The 14950-nt window shown below is 31.6% G+C and overlaps 1 protein-coding gene across 1 annotated transcript; it reads right to left on the minus strand.

Moving 5' to 3' along the window:
- Window positions 1–1011: 1011 nt before the first annotated feature.
- Window positions 1012–3430, minus strand: LOC146949209 (9-cis-epoxycarotenoid dioxygenase NCED1, chloroplastic-like). Its single transcript, XM_085745307.1, has one exon. It carries the CDS (start codon window positions 3296–3298, stop codon window positions 1481–1483), a length of 1818 nt encoding a protein of 605 aa, XP_085601433.1. The 5' UTR covers window positions 3299–3430; the 3' UTR covers window positions 1012–1480.
- Between the last annotated feature and the right edge of the window lie 11520 nt (window positions 3431–14950).

The following is a 14950-nucleotide window of genomic DNA, read 5'->3' on the forward strand; positions in this document are numbered from 1 at the left end:
ATCTCACTCATAAGTCTCAAATTATAATGCCGTTATAGAGAAGTTGATGTTACCAAATGTTTGGTTGTGATTGGTAGCTATGATTTTTAACATGTGCTATGCAACCAATCTCCGTTAGTGCTTCTATCTTTTACATTACAATATCTTCAAAAACCTGAACTGATGAAGACGTATGTGTTCATGTACTTGATGGAATATGCTCATCTTTTTTGTGATATAACATAACATAACTTGATTATAAAGGTGGGGGTGCCACTATAAAACGATCACAATCAATTTTTTTTATAAGAACTTGGACCATATATGTCTAATCTAAGAAATTAATTAACTGAGTTAAAAGTAAACATTAATAACCTCAATTGTTAATGAACATAACTTGATTATTCAGGTGTTTCTTGTTGCAAGATTATATAACATGTTTTCATTGTTCACCTCCACCATTTATTTTTTAACTTGATAAATCAACGGTAAAATTCTGCAGAGTAACTTCTATGTTGGTTCGTCACATTTGTAAGCTTTGATTATGAGCTGACAAATCCCAAATTCCACGTAGTAACTTCTACGTTGGTTCGTCACATTCATAACCTTTGATTATGAGCTGACAAAACCTAAATAAGGCATATTTGTCGGGAGGGCCACCATAGTGCTAATTGGTTTGCAAATTTTAACACTTAACGAATTTTCATGTTATGGAGACTCTTTTTTGTAAACTTCAAAGTCTTCCCTTTGACGATATTTCATTAGTCTTCAATTAATTAAAGTCATTAGATCAAGATTGAACTACTTAAACTTAGTAACCACAATTTCACACTCATAATCCATTTTGGTTTTTTTAATGTATTTTTCCATTAATCATAAACTACATCAACATCAAGCAAAAAGGTACTGAAGTGAGTGAATTTTCAATCCACAATCACCTTTCTATTTTTTTCCTCTGTTTTTCTCATAACACATTAACAAATCATTAGAAAGGCATGAATTTAAACAAAACTATTTGAACACCAATAGAAATAGCCAAATTATAAACATTATATCAGATATTTACAACACAAAACTGTGCTGAAATATAAGTTTACAGTGACTATGACAGTAATCACATAGTATATCACATTTCTATACTGTGATATTCATCATCATATAATTTTTATCACATCAAGTGAAGAAAAAAAGAACCAGCTGAGCTTCATTTTTCTACCTACACCCAAAAGCTACAAGCTGGTCCATAAAAAAAAAACTTCCAAACTAAGAAAAGAATGCAGAGAAAAAATATTATCTGCTGCTGTAAAAAACAGAGGAGTAGATTCCGGGGACATTATCTGCAATCATCCCTCAGTAAAATCTCTCCTGTCACAAACCAAGAACGATTCGCTGGGTCACGAGTAGAGGTTCCGGGGAAATTATCTGCAACCATCCCTCAGTAAAATCTCTACTCACAGACCACGAACGAGTCGTTAAGTCACTGGGTCACTGAGTCACTGGATCACTCTTGTTTCTTCAAATCATTTGCATTAATGAAAGTTCCATGAAATCCGTAAGGAACACGAGAAGGAAGCTGAATAGAAGCTTCAAGCTTCAAAGTAGCAGCATTCACAATCTGCAATTCTGATTTCCATTCTTTCTCGTCATGAACAAATGTCAAAATATAACCATCATCTTCGTTCTCAGAATCAGAATTCGGTAAAAACAGAGGCTCCCCACCAAATCTGTTTTCACCGTAAATATATTTCTTAACTTCGCCACTGAAAAGATCAACTTTCGCGAACCCGGAAACTTTAGGCCATGGTTCAGCAAGAGCAAGATAAGCAAATTGTGTCTTTCTTCCCAATTTGTTCTTGTTCACCATTCCAGCTTCCAAATTCACTTGTTCAGATTCTTTGATTATAGGTCTTCTAGTCGATTTCCCTGTCTTCAAATTCAACCGAATTTCAGACAAAACACTCTCCAAATTCTCTTCACATTCATTGAATATCGAATCAGCCGGTGTCATACACGATCCAATCACCACAACTTCATCATTTTCAGGCTCCTCCCACGCATTCCATAGATGAAAACAGAAACACTCTGGTGCATCAATCCAAATCATCTCAGAAGAATCTTCCGCATTCTTGGATAAAACCCCGAACCTCGAAACTTTCTCCTTATCGTAAACAACAGGCGACCCACCACGGATCATCTCACCCAATTTAAACACAACTTGTTGATCAGGCACAACAACGAAATTCTCAGTGATCGCGAAGTCATGCATCATAGTAGGCTGCTCCAATGGAATCTCAACGTCCGGAGACTTAACTCCGGACGCATCAAAACGAAAGTATTTCAAATAAGGCTTTTGAACTACGTCATAGCTCAAAGCATACATATTCTTATCAACTGGATCAACCTTTGGATGAGCTATCATTGTCGATTTAAGTTGATTATCGAAATCATAACGGCAAACGGTGGTTAAATCACCGTTAGGTGTGACACGAATATGATAAGGAATATCATCTTCAGACATAGCTAACAAACGGTTATTGAAATAAACCAAACCAGCGTTAGCAACACCCATTCCGTGGGTCCCATCAACAAGCCCACAGAGGCTACGAGCATAGTAAAGTGCTAAACGTGCTATGCCTGAATGGCCATGAAGTTCACCTATGGCTTTTGGAAAAACGGGCCGGCCCAGGGCTTTTTCTTGGGCCAAACGGTGGGTTTCGGTGAAGCGGCAAGAGTAACTGACGGAGCCGTTTGTGAATTTAACGGCGTGGACCATACCGTCTCCGTCGAAGAAGTGGTGACCGGCTACTGGCTCGTAAAGTGGATTGGCGCCGTTACGGAGGTAAACACCGTCAATGTTGGTTGGGATTTTGCCGGTAATTGGAAGAGATTGGGTTACCGGGTGTTCCGGTACTGGGGCGAAGTTACCGGCAATTTGGACACGTGGGTCTGAGGTTTTAGGGAGTGGGTGTTTTTGTTCTTGCTGGATTAAGGTTGTTTCGACGAAGTCGAGGGCGGTGGCGGCGGCTTTTTGTAGAAGGTTCCATTTGTGTTGTTTTTGTTCTTCTTGTTGTTTGGGTAATGTTTTTGTTATGGGTTGGTTTGGTTTTGGTATGGTTGTGGGTTTACTAGGTTGGTATTGTTTAGGAAAAGGTAGTGTTGTTTGGAGTGAGCATGAGATTTTGTTTTGGGAGGTAGATCTTTTCTTCTTTAAGGTGATTGAATTTGATCTTGATGAATCTTTGAAAGGAGAAGAGTATGATGATGATGAACCAAGTTTGGTGTTAATCCATGTGTTTGATGAAGCCGTTGATGTTGCCATAGTGATAATAATAGTTCTCTATTTTGATTTTTGTAGTAAAAATTGTTTTGGTTTGGTTGGTGTGTCTTTTTTGTTTTGTTGAAAGGTTGTTTGTGTATTGAGAGAATGAGAATATAAGAGAGAGCGAGAGTTGAGGGGAGTGGAGAGTGAGATATGGGGTATATATAGTGGGGGAGAGGAGAGAAGGGAAAGAGGTTGAACTAAAAGATGTAAGAGAAGACCACGTGTAAGATTAAGAAAATGGAAGAGGGGACTCATTAAAAAGGTTGGGGATTTCATTGCCAATAAGTGATCAAGACAAGGTGGGGTATGAATGAGGGGTATTGATGCATCATACAATGCCACGAATACCTTGTTTCGCTTTCTCTCTCTACAATAACCTAGTGTTTATTATAATGTTCCTACCAATAATATTATATTTGTTTGAGAAGAAAAATATGATTATAATATTCGGAAAGTTCCTTAAATTGAGAGCAATCACACATGACAATTCAAGACAAGAAAACAAAGTAAATTATCATTGTGATCTTAAATATGTTAATTTCTCAATATATATTTTTGATTGTGTCTTTCCTTAGTAATTTTAGCAATTAAATCGATTAGGGTTTTACTAACAAGTGTCTTATGGGACACTCTTTAAAGATACTCAATTAAGAAATTATTTATTGAAAAAATTTAATATTTTAATTTTCGAGATATTAAATGTATAAATTTTTGTAAAAATCTACTATTTAAAGTTCTTAAAGAGTGTTTTTAGAACATTCATTAGCATTTTCCAACCGATTAATGAAAAAACACATCATGAGACCCGAAAAATACATAAAAATCAATTTGACTTAGGAAAGGCACATTAAGAAATGTTTGCATGATTTTGATACACATTCAAGACCTACGAAGACATTGCTTGACAATTTCAAGAATCAAAATGATGGTTTACTCGAAAACGAACTATAGAAAGAGATAGAAAGAGAACGAAAAGAAAAGAAAATGAAAGCGGCAAAAGAAAGGATAAATGGCTCTCTATTGGTCCATTAAGTGAATGAGAAATGAGGTAATTGGGCTTTTTGATTCATTCATGGCTTTGCATTTTGAGGGGGGGTGGACTTTGTTTGGTGAAGATGATGAATAAGTGAGTGGAGAAACCATTTTGTTTGTATTTTTGTACACGTCTAACCCCGCGTTTTTCCCTCTATTAGAGAGTGATTTTCAATACACGTGGCCAAGTCTCTCTTCTTGATTTCACCTTCGAAAATATTGGTCACATCATATACATTACCCCACACGCTTGTTTTGCCTCCCTTTAAACCTTCCTTTCTTCTTTCATATCTCATGCACATTATATTCATGCTTTATTACTTAAATATTAAAGTCTAATTTGATTAATCAATGTGCCTAGCTCGTGCAATCTTGACGACTTCAAACTTTTTTAGTTTCTAATAGGTTTCGCACTATTGGAATTGGAACTAATTGATATATATATATATATATATATATATATATATATATATATATAGGGATTTGCTAGAACACACCCACTAGTTTTTATGTGGGAGTGTTTTAGCAAAGCTACACCTTAGGGTGTATTTAACCACTTTTTAGTTATTCACTTGCTAAAATACTCATTCTAAAAAGTAAGTGGGTGTATCCTAGCAAACCCCTATAGGATTTGCTAGAACACACCCACTTGTTTTTGTTAGAAGGTGTGTTATAGCAACATACACCTTAAGGTGTATTTATTAACTTTTTAGTTATAACTTGCTAAAACACTCCCACATAAAAACTAGTGGGTGTGTTCTAGCAAACCCCATATATATATATATATATATATATATATATATATATATATATATATATATATATATATATATATATATATATATTACAAGTAAGGTTTAGAGCAAAGTTTTACAACTCGAGAGTTTACCTCAACTCGTTTTGCCTAAGTAAACTCGACTCGTAAACTCGACTCGAGAACTCGGACGAGTTTACCTAAAATTAAAAATTATATAAAATTTATTGTATGCATGACATATATAAGCTAATATAATATTGTAAATAGGTCAATAGTGCAAAATATGACTTAATTACAAAGGCAAATTATACCAAACTACCATAATAAAACATTAGGTTGAACTTAGCATCAAAATACAAAAATTAACGCACAAAATCATAAGTTCATAAGTCTCTAAGTTTAAGTCATCCATAAAACCATCCAAAAAAGCAAGTTTCACAAGTTCCTAAAGTTGTTAATAAAACTATCTAAAAAATAAACTAGTTAATTTCTTCAAAAGGTCAATAAACACCACAACCGCAACCCTAACCGGCGTCGCAATCATCAGCGTCAAAATATGAATTTCCACCGTTGGAATCGCAACCTAACTGATATGTGCTCCCTTGTTCATGGTTTGAGAACTTAGAGAAGAAAGAAAAAGAAATGTTCCATCTCAGGAACAACGTGTTACTGTAAAGGTAACTATTTAATAAACGTTTCAGTCTTTGGGCTTGTAGAAAAGGAGTTGGGTTTTGAAAAAAAATGGGCCCAAAAAAAGGGCCGATTTTTTTGGTTAGTTGTAAACTCGTAAAACTCGGTAAACTCGGTCGAGTTTACACGAGTTTAATGAGTGTTAACTCGGTCAAACTCGTCAAACCTTCCGATTTTACCAGAAATCGAGTTTACCTCCGAGTTAACACGATTTTGGTACCTAAACACGTAAACTCGGTAAACTCGGAGTGTTAACACTCGATTTGCGAAACAGTGGTTTAGAGTACCTTTAAAGAATTATATTTATTGGTAATTCTTCTATCAACCAATCAAAATTAGTTATCTAAGTAAATTTGAAAGTGGTAGTTACGATCTAACTTTCATTTCATTGGTAAATTTCTTTATACAATTGATTGGTTGATGATTAAATTATTCACAATTCTTTAAAGATAAGCTAGATTTCTCTTTATTTTTATCATATAGTTACTACAATGAAATTTTATGTTATAGTTAAAGTGAATCTCATTATACATGTACACAACCGTATGATGTGTATATTGTTCATAAAAAAACTCATATAATAGGTTGTAAAACCTATTTCAATTGACAAATTGTTAAGCTGAATATCTTAACATGAATTCTCACACATGACAATTGACAACCTTTCATTTAAGCGTGAGTTTTAGTTGATGATTGTCTTTTATTTATACACACACGTATGTATGTATGTATGATCGATCCAACGCGAGGTGAAATATGATTGGTGTGTAAAACCAGTCAACAATGTAGATGTATAATTAGCAAACCTTTTTTATTAATATCTTATTAATTTGTTACTTTTTCTTAATTGTAAATTAACAATAAGATGCAGCTGAATATCTAAATTTTTAATTCCCTCAAAAAAATCTAAATTTTTAATTGTTTTGAAGTTTTAGGTAAATTACAAATCACTAACCGATACATACTAATCATTTTAAAAGCATTTTGAGATCACACAAATACGTTTTCTTTCTACCGAAAGAAGATTACTAGTATTTCTTTTTTGGTTACAAAACACAAGACTATTTCTTTTTTTTTTAGGGGAAAACACAAGAAATACAATTTGTGTTTTTGTTCTTCATTCACTTGTAAAAAACAATAGTTTAAAATTTGTTTCGTCTAAAATGAACACCACACCCAACTTATTGCAAATTTTCATACATGGTAATCCATTTTTCTTAATCATCACTGATATATTAGTAAAATATTTACTATTTTGTAAAGTAGTAATAATTAATAAATATAAATATATAGTTCTCTAATTTTAATAGATAAAGTGTTGATGAAAAAACAAAATTATATACATCGTTCCTATTATTCTTAAGTTAACTTTTTTCATTGAACTTTGGCAGGTTTAATGTTGACAAAAATTGACTCTTAGCTACGTGTACGGCTATATATTTTACTTGAATTTGCATTACGCTCAAAAATTGCAAAGACTTCACAAAGGTAATTAGGTAATTTAATTGTATTTTTCTTCCTCAATTAATTAATACACACAAAAATTCCACCATTGCAAAACCATGTTTATAAAAGGAAAAAAAGATCGAATGATGTAATGCATGATGCAACATAGTGCACTATTTGAAGAGATATTTCTTCTAGCTTGCTTTATTTATATATCTATAATGGCCATTGGATAAATACATCATAGTCACAAAATACAGAAGCTCTTGTAGCATCTAACAGAGTGGACCAGGAAGCTTTGTGTTGTCAGAACTCCATTTGCAAAGAAAGGAAGTAATGAAATATCGATAGGTATCTAAAACATAGCAAGAATGGACACAAGCAAAATTTGAGAGATATAAAAATTAACTCAAATTAAGTTAAGGTTAAAGTTCCTTTCACATTACATTATTGGATTCTTTGTTAATAATTAAGGAAAACTTTTTTTTTTGTTTAAATTTATTTAAGAACAGTTCCATTTATTCATATGTTGAGTAAATTATAATTATCAGAATAATTTTCTATGTATCCTTTGGGCTAACATGGTCACCACCACAATCAAATGAGAATTTTCACTTTATGACACTTTAAGGGGTGGGGGTTGATGATGTTAACTAATCTCAATTTATTTGCAAAATATTAATTTTTTATTTTTTTATATTCGATAACACATTAAATTCAAGTTATTTTTGATAAGATATTAATGAATCTAATCATATGTTAATTTATTTTCGATCGTGATTATATCTAAAAGTTGAAACAAACATATAAAAAATTATTTTTCTCTGTTTGAAATCAAAACAGGGATTATTTAGCTACAGTTATCATGACGGGTGGAATCATCCCCTTCTTTGTATGGGCATCTACTTGTAATTTATTTTTCTCTGTTTTGTTGTTTTGGTGGTGCTTTTCTTTGTTTGGCACCTTGTTACTGTAAATACTTTGGGTGGTTTGTCTTTTGCACGCCTTGTGCGAGGTAAATCACAGTTTTTTTTTTTGTAGTGTAGTGTAAATCACAGTTGTTAATACCATATATCATTTTAGTTTGTTAAAAAAGAATATAAAAAATTAAATTTAAAGGAATTAAATTTTCTTTAGGTTGGTGGTGTGTAGGGAAAAAAACTTTGTTACGTGAGTTGGTTAAAAGAGTGTTAGCCAAATGATAAAGGGGTATTGGGTGTTTAAAATTTTAAGCTTTTCAATTATGCTCCGCTAAGTAAATGGAAGTGGAGATGCTTGTATGACATGAAATTTTTTGGTCGAGTGCTACTATATGCAGCAAACAAGTATTTTCCAAAACTCTCACGAAGCCTTTTATTATGTTTACATATGAAACAATATGGCTTAATTATTTAAATCCGGAATTTACGAAAATCAAGGTGGTGATGGTGTTATGTAGGGCCCGTTTGTTTCAGATTTTTTTAAAAAAAAAATATATTTTTTTCCTTAAAAAAATCATTTTTTTTCATTTTTAAGTGTTTGTTTCGGATTTTTAGAAAAATCATTTTATCAAAAAAATCTATTTTGACCCTAAGATGAAAAGCTATTAGGATTAGCTTTTCTCAAAATCTATTTTTTCAACAACAAGGAGATAACACATGTGGATGTTAGACTTAGAACTCATTTTTTTTTTTTTTAAATGGATTTTTATGGATAACAAGCAAACACAAATAACTTCAAAAAAAAAAATTAAAATCTCTAAAAAAAAAAATCTCTAAATTCTTTTGATACAAAATCTATTTTTTTTAAAGCCGAAACAAACGCACCCGTAATCAAATACACTATTTGTGATGCTTCGTGAAATTAGTTTTTGCTACATTATAGTCTTTTTTTTTTTTTGAATGGCCGCTACATTATAGTCTATAAAGTGTGGGAGCAACAATGGGGGAACGGGGTGGTTTCAATCAAATATAAGAACTATATCGGTAGTGATTTTTGGAATGAAAAACGGTTGGAAAAATTAACTTTAAGAGAATTATTTCCACAATTGTATAGAGGAGAGCTGGAGAAATGGAGGATGATTGTTGGGTTCGGGTTGGGATTTGGGTGTGGAGTTGGAGGAAGGTGAAGCTCATAAGGTAGGGGAATTAGAGGTGCTCCTAGTGGGATCTCATAAAGTGGGTAAGAAGCATGAGCTTTTGAACGTTGCCTTGGTGGGAGAATTTCAAAAACTGTGCAAGAATTATGTGTAAAGAATCTGTTTATCTTGTTGAAGAAAATCCCTCCATTGTTCATAATCATGTCTTCCTTAGCCTTCTTATAAGAAGAGGAAGTAATATGCGTGGAGGTAGATGCAACTTTAGAGGACAATTATACTCAAAGTCGTTCAAATAAAAGTCACAACTTTCAAACCTCAAACTCAAGATTTCCAACAAATTCCAATACCAATTGGAAAACACCACCAATGCAACAAAGCAAGGAAGTTTGTCACTATGAACAGAGTAATGTAGAAGAAAATGCCCAATAAGAATTAGGATCAATGTAAATGAATGATGATAATAATGAGAAATTTCATGTTGACTCGGGAGAAACCACTCATGACAAATCCAGGAGGTAACTTGTAAAATATGAACCTTATTTTGGCATTGGCAAAGTTTTTTTTTTGGAAATGGGTAAGCTTTACCTATCACCTATAAAGGTAAAAAAAATTCATAAAACTACACAAGGTAAGAATCATCTAAACAATATTTTGGTAGTCCATAACCTTAAAAGAACTTATTCTCAGCAAATCAACTTAATAATGATTTTATTTTTGAATTTAACTCGGATGGTTTTGTTATTAAGGATCGAAATCAAGGATTTTAAACGAATGACATAAACAAGGCAAACTCTATGCACTAAAGGGGAAACTTTTGAAGCTCTCTCTACTATTAAAGAAGCATCTTCTGAGATATGACATGCTCGCTTAAGGCATATCCAAAGTTTAAATTATTGCAAAACTTAAAAAATACTAGTTGATAATTTGGAAAACACTGTAAAACTCCTTTCAATAAATCTAATTTAACTTCACATTTTCCTTTAGAAAAATTAACAATGCTTTGTATGGACCAGCCCCCATAATTTCTTCTCAAAAGTTGTAGTAGTACGTAATTTTTGTTGATTATTTTACTTGATACAATTGGTTATATCATTTGAGAAATAAATCTGATTTTATACATGTCTTCTTAAATTTCAAGTTTTGTTGAGAAACATTTTGAAAGGAAAATCAAAATATTACAAAGCGATGGTGGTAGTCAAGTCACCTCCAATGAGTTTATGAATCATCTTGCTTATAGTGGCATTGCTCAACGATTATTGTGTCCTTCCACACCAGAGCAAAATGTTCTTGCTGAACGAAAACATAGACACGTCATGGAAACAGGGCTAACTTTACTTTTTAATATAAATGTCCCTTTAAAATTCTGGTTGATGCTTTTTTTATGGGAAATGTTAACCGGTGCCCTCGGGGCACTGGTTAAGGCAGCAAATATGGTAGTATTTGCATTGAAAGTTGTGTAGTCAATGTATTAAAAGCTTAAAAAGTGTCATTTTTGAGTTAAAATTTCCTCTTTTGGCTTCCTTAACCAGTGCCCCTGCGACACTGGTTAACAAGACCCTTTTTTTATTTATGTTTATCTTATTAATTGTCTAACTCTTTCATCCATTGATAAGGATACTCTAAACTTTAAAATTATTGGTAAACATTGTGGTTATTCTAGACTTGGAATTTTTAGATGTTAATGTTTTCCATATTTAAAGACATCTGGATTGCAAAAGTTTTGTAGAAAACTAACTCTTATATTTTTTTTTTTAAAATATAGTCCACTCTATAAAGGATATTGTTGCCTTGAACCACACACTCATCATTTCTACATTTCACGCCCTGTGGTTTTCAACGAAAATGTAATTCCTTATTTATCTCATACGAATTCCACACACTTACAATATTATAATTCATCCATTACTACATTTTCTTAATGTGATGAATGGTTTTCAAGACATAAAGACATATTTTAGCACCGAAATACTCGTCAATTATTACCTAAAAACCTTTAGTCTTGGATCAAATCGACGTATCTTCACCTATTTCAACTTCACCAACCTAGACATTGTTACCTCTAATTCTGAGGCAAACTCATCTTCTCTATCAAATAAGTTACCTTCTCTATCCATCCAATAATCATGTTAATCATATCTCAACTACTAGTCAACCATCACCGTCCATCTTGCCTAAAAATCATATCTCCTCCTCCTACATAATCAATAAAAATATATAAAGGGATCCATTTTTTGGATGAGATTTTTTTACTTTGGATTTACCATTTATTTCAAATATTTTATCTTCCTTTTATAATATTATTTAAATTACAATTAAAAAAGGTTAAATTCCACTAAAATATGAACAATATTTGTTATTTTATCATATTAGGGCCCCTGCTTCCAAGGTGGTTCAAGACAAGGGAATCTATATTAGACCAAATACCCTAAAAAAAAAAAAAGAAGGTTCACATCCTCTCAAAAAAAAAAAAAAGTAAGGTTCACATTATTAAATTTTTGACAGGAGTAAAGTTCACATTATTAAAACACTATATAGCTGCAGCAATTTCAATAGTTAACACCTTATTAAGGAGACAGACGGTGGCTAGGTTCCCTAATCTAGTTTAATTAATTAATTAGTTATTTTATATATGAGCGTATCTGCAGCAGAAAGATTTTCTTCTTACCAAGTACTACTATAATATGATAAAATAGCAATTATTTAGCATAGTTCTATTGTTTTGTTGTCAGAGATAAATAATTCTAAGTTCATCATTTGTTAAACGATTTGTTTACTAACGGATCATTTTAATTTAAGTGGTGAAAAAAATTTATAAGATTATAAATTGTTTAAAAGAATTTGAGCTTGATTTTTAGGTGAAGTAGTTTTTTTGTCAAACTTTAAAAGAGACCCCTTTTTCAGATAACTAAAGAATTAACACAAAAAAAAAAAACACTATTATTTACTAACAATCAAATTCTCTATTCATCTTTGGTTTATTTATTTGGGTTAATTAAGTTTTTAGTCTCCATAAATATTCACAGTTTTGTTTTTAGTCCCTATAAAATAAAATCATACTTTTTAGTCCTTATAAAATTTTCCATCAGCATTTTTAGTCCCTATAAAAATTTTCATCAACACTTTTAGTCCCTGTCAAAAATTTATATCAACAGTTTTGGTCCCTAAAATGCTTAAGGAAAATGTCACAGGGACTAAAAAGTATGATTTTATTTTGTATGTACTAAAAACAAAACTGTGAATATTTATAGGGACTAAAAACTTAATTAACCCTATTTATTTTAACGAATGTATACAAAACATAAAAAAAAAATGAGTACTTTTACCACATCTTCTACAATGCAGAAACTATAAACTATTTTTTATAAAGGGGAAACTATAAACTAATAGTCTAAAGCAACTAACGTGTCGGCTGCTTGTGCATGTTACCCATTTAATCAATGATCTAATTTCATCTCAATCTCAATATTTCAAATGATTAACAAGTAATATTATTATGTCGATGGACCAGGAATTTTAGGTTTAACTACCGTGTGCACCATCTCGAATTAATAAGTGTTATTTAAGCGAATTCTTCTCTAATGTGGATTGGGGTAACATCCTTTCACTTTAAATTTTTATTAGCAAAAGGAAAAAATAAATTGTTTGATATAAATTCGGTCCAAATATAAATTATACTATTTTTAGTAAATTTCAATACAATATATTTTTATTCTTTATTTTTTATTTTTATAATTTTTTACTAAAATTGATTAAAGTTTATTTTTAGAACATTTTTTAAAGAATCATATTAGACACATTTAAAAAAAACTTTAATGGCTTAAATATGAGTTTTAATTGTTAATCATGTGACCATCTTTTTGGATCTTCTTCTTAGAAAATACTTTCTCCATTTAATCTCCCTTTATTAATTAATGCAATAAAAACCTCCCCAATTTTTTCTTTTTTTGGCGCACCTCTGCCAATTCAAAGTGTTTCTTTATCTTTCTCTCAAACATTACAGCAAAGGTTGCAGTTTGAATTATAAATAAAAATGTAAGCTTTCCACTCTCACCTCCTGAACCTATGCATAAGAAGAGTTTTTTTTATTGAAATCTAAATCAAAAAGGAAAGAAATGGGATTGAGAGCCATGTTGAATTGAGGTTGGAGTCAACCAATTTATCCTATTGTGATTTATATTATTATGTCCAATCAAAGAAATTGGGTGTATGCAAAATCAATTGGGTGAGTTAGGGTACAAAGCATTGGGAGGAAATTTTATTGTTTTTTGAGAGTTAAAATAAATAAAAAAATACTTAAAGAGTGCGTTTGTGAGAAAGGAAATTTGTTTTATGAGAATTAATTAAGGGAGAATAATTGGAGAAGGTAGTTAGATCCACAAAGGTGGTCACATGATTAACAATTAAAATTCACAATTAAACCATTAGATTAAAATAAGATGAAAGGTGGAGATTTGGAGTAAGTCTATAAACTTACTCTTGGAGTCAAAATATCCCTCCTCTTTCTTTATGGGGAGGGATATTTTGACTCCAAGAGTAAGTTTATAGACTTACTCCAAATCTCCACCTTTCATCTTATTTTAATCTAATGGCTTAAATATGAGTTTTAATTGTTAATCATGTGACCATCTTTTTGGATCTTCTTCTTAGAAAATACTTTCTCCATTTAATCTCCCTTTATTAATTAATGCAATAAAAACCTCCCCAATTTTTTCTTTTTTTGGCGCACCTCTGCCAATTCAAAGTGTTTCTTTATCTTTCTCTCAAACATTACAGCAAAGGTTGCAGTTTGAATTATAAATAAAAATGTAAGCTTTCCACTCTCACCTCCTGAACCTATGCATAAGAAGAGTTTTTTTTATTGAAATCTAAATCAAAAAGGAAAGAAATGGGATTGAGAGCCATGTTGAATTGAGGTTGGAGTCAACCAATTTATCCTATTGTGATTTATATTATTATGTCCAATCAAAGAAATTGGGTGTATGCAAAATCAATTGGGTGAGTTAGGGTACAAAGCATTGGGAGGAAATTTTATTGTTTTTTGAGAGTTAAAATAAATAAAAAAATACTTAAAGAGTGCGTTTGTGAGAAAGGAAATTTGTTTTATGAGAATTAATTAAGGGAGAATAATTGGAGAAGGTAGTTAGATCCACAAAGGTGGTCACATGATTAACAATTAAAATTCACAATTAAACCATTAGATTAAAATAAGATGAAAGGTGGAGATTTGGAGTAAGTCTATAAACTTACTCTTGGAGTCAAAATATCCCTCCTCTTTCTTTATGGGGAGGGATATTTTGACTCCAAGAGTAAGTTTATAGACTTACTCCAAATCTCCACCTTTCATCTTATTTTAATCTAATGGCTTAAATATGAGTTTTAATTGTTAATCATGTGACCATCTTTTTGGATCTTCTTCTTAGAAAATACTTTCTCCATTTAATCTCCCTTTATTAATTAATGCAATAAAAACCTCCCCAATTTTTTCTTTTTTTGGCGCACCTCTGCCAATTCAAAGTGTTTCTTTATCTTTCTCTCAAACATTACAGCAAAGGTTGCAGTTTGAATTATAAATAAAAATGTAAGCTTTCCACTCTCACCTCCTGAACCTATGCATAAGAAGAGTTTTTTTTATTGAAATCTAAATCAA

Source organism: Medicago sativa, chromosome 2, assembly GCF_051527215.1.
Source record: "Medicago sativa cultivar Bolivia chromosome 2, Bolivia_mono, whole genome shotgun sequence".
Taxonomy (NCBI): Eukaryota; Viridiplantae; Streptophyta; class Magnoliopsida; order Fabales; family Fabaceae; genus Medicago; species Medicago sativa.

What these genes read in the sequence shown, in the direction of transcription:
- LOC146949209 (XM_085745307.1), bottom strand. Translation starts at nt 3,298, where the DNA reads ATGGCAACATCAACGGCTTCATCAAACACATGGATTAACACCAAACTT.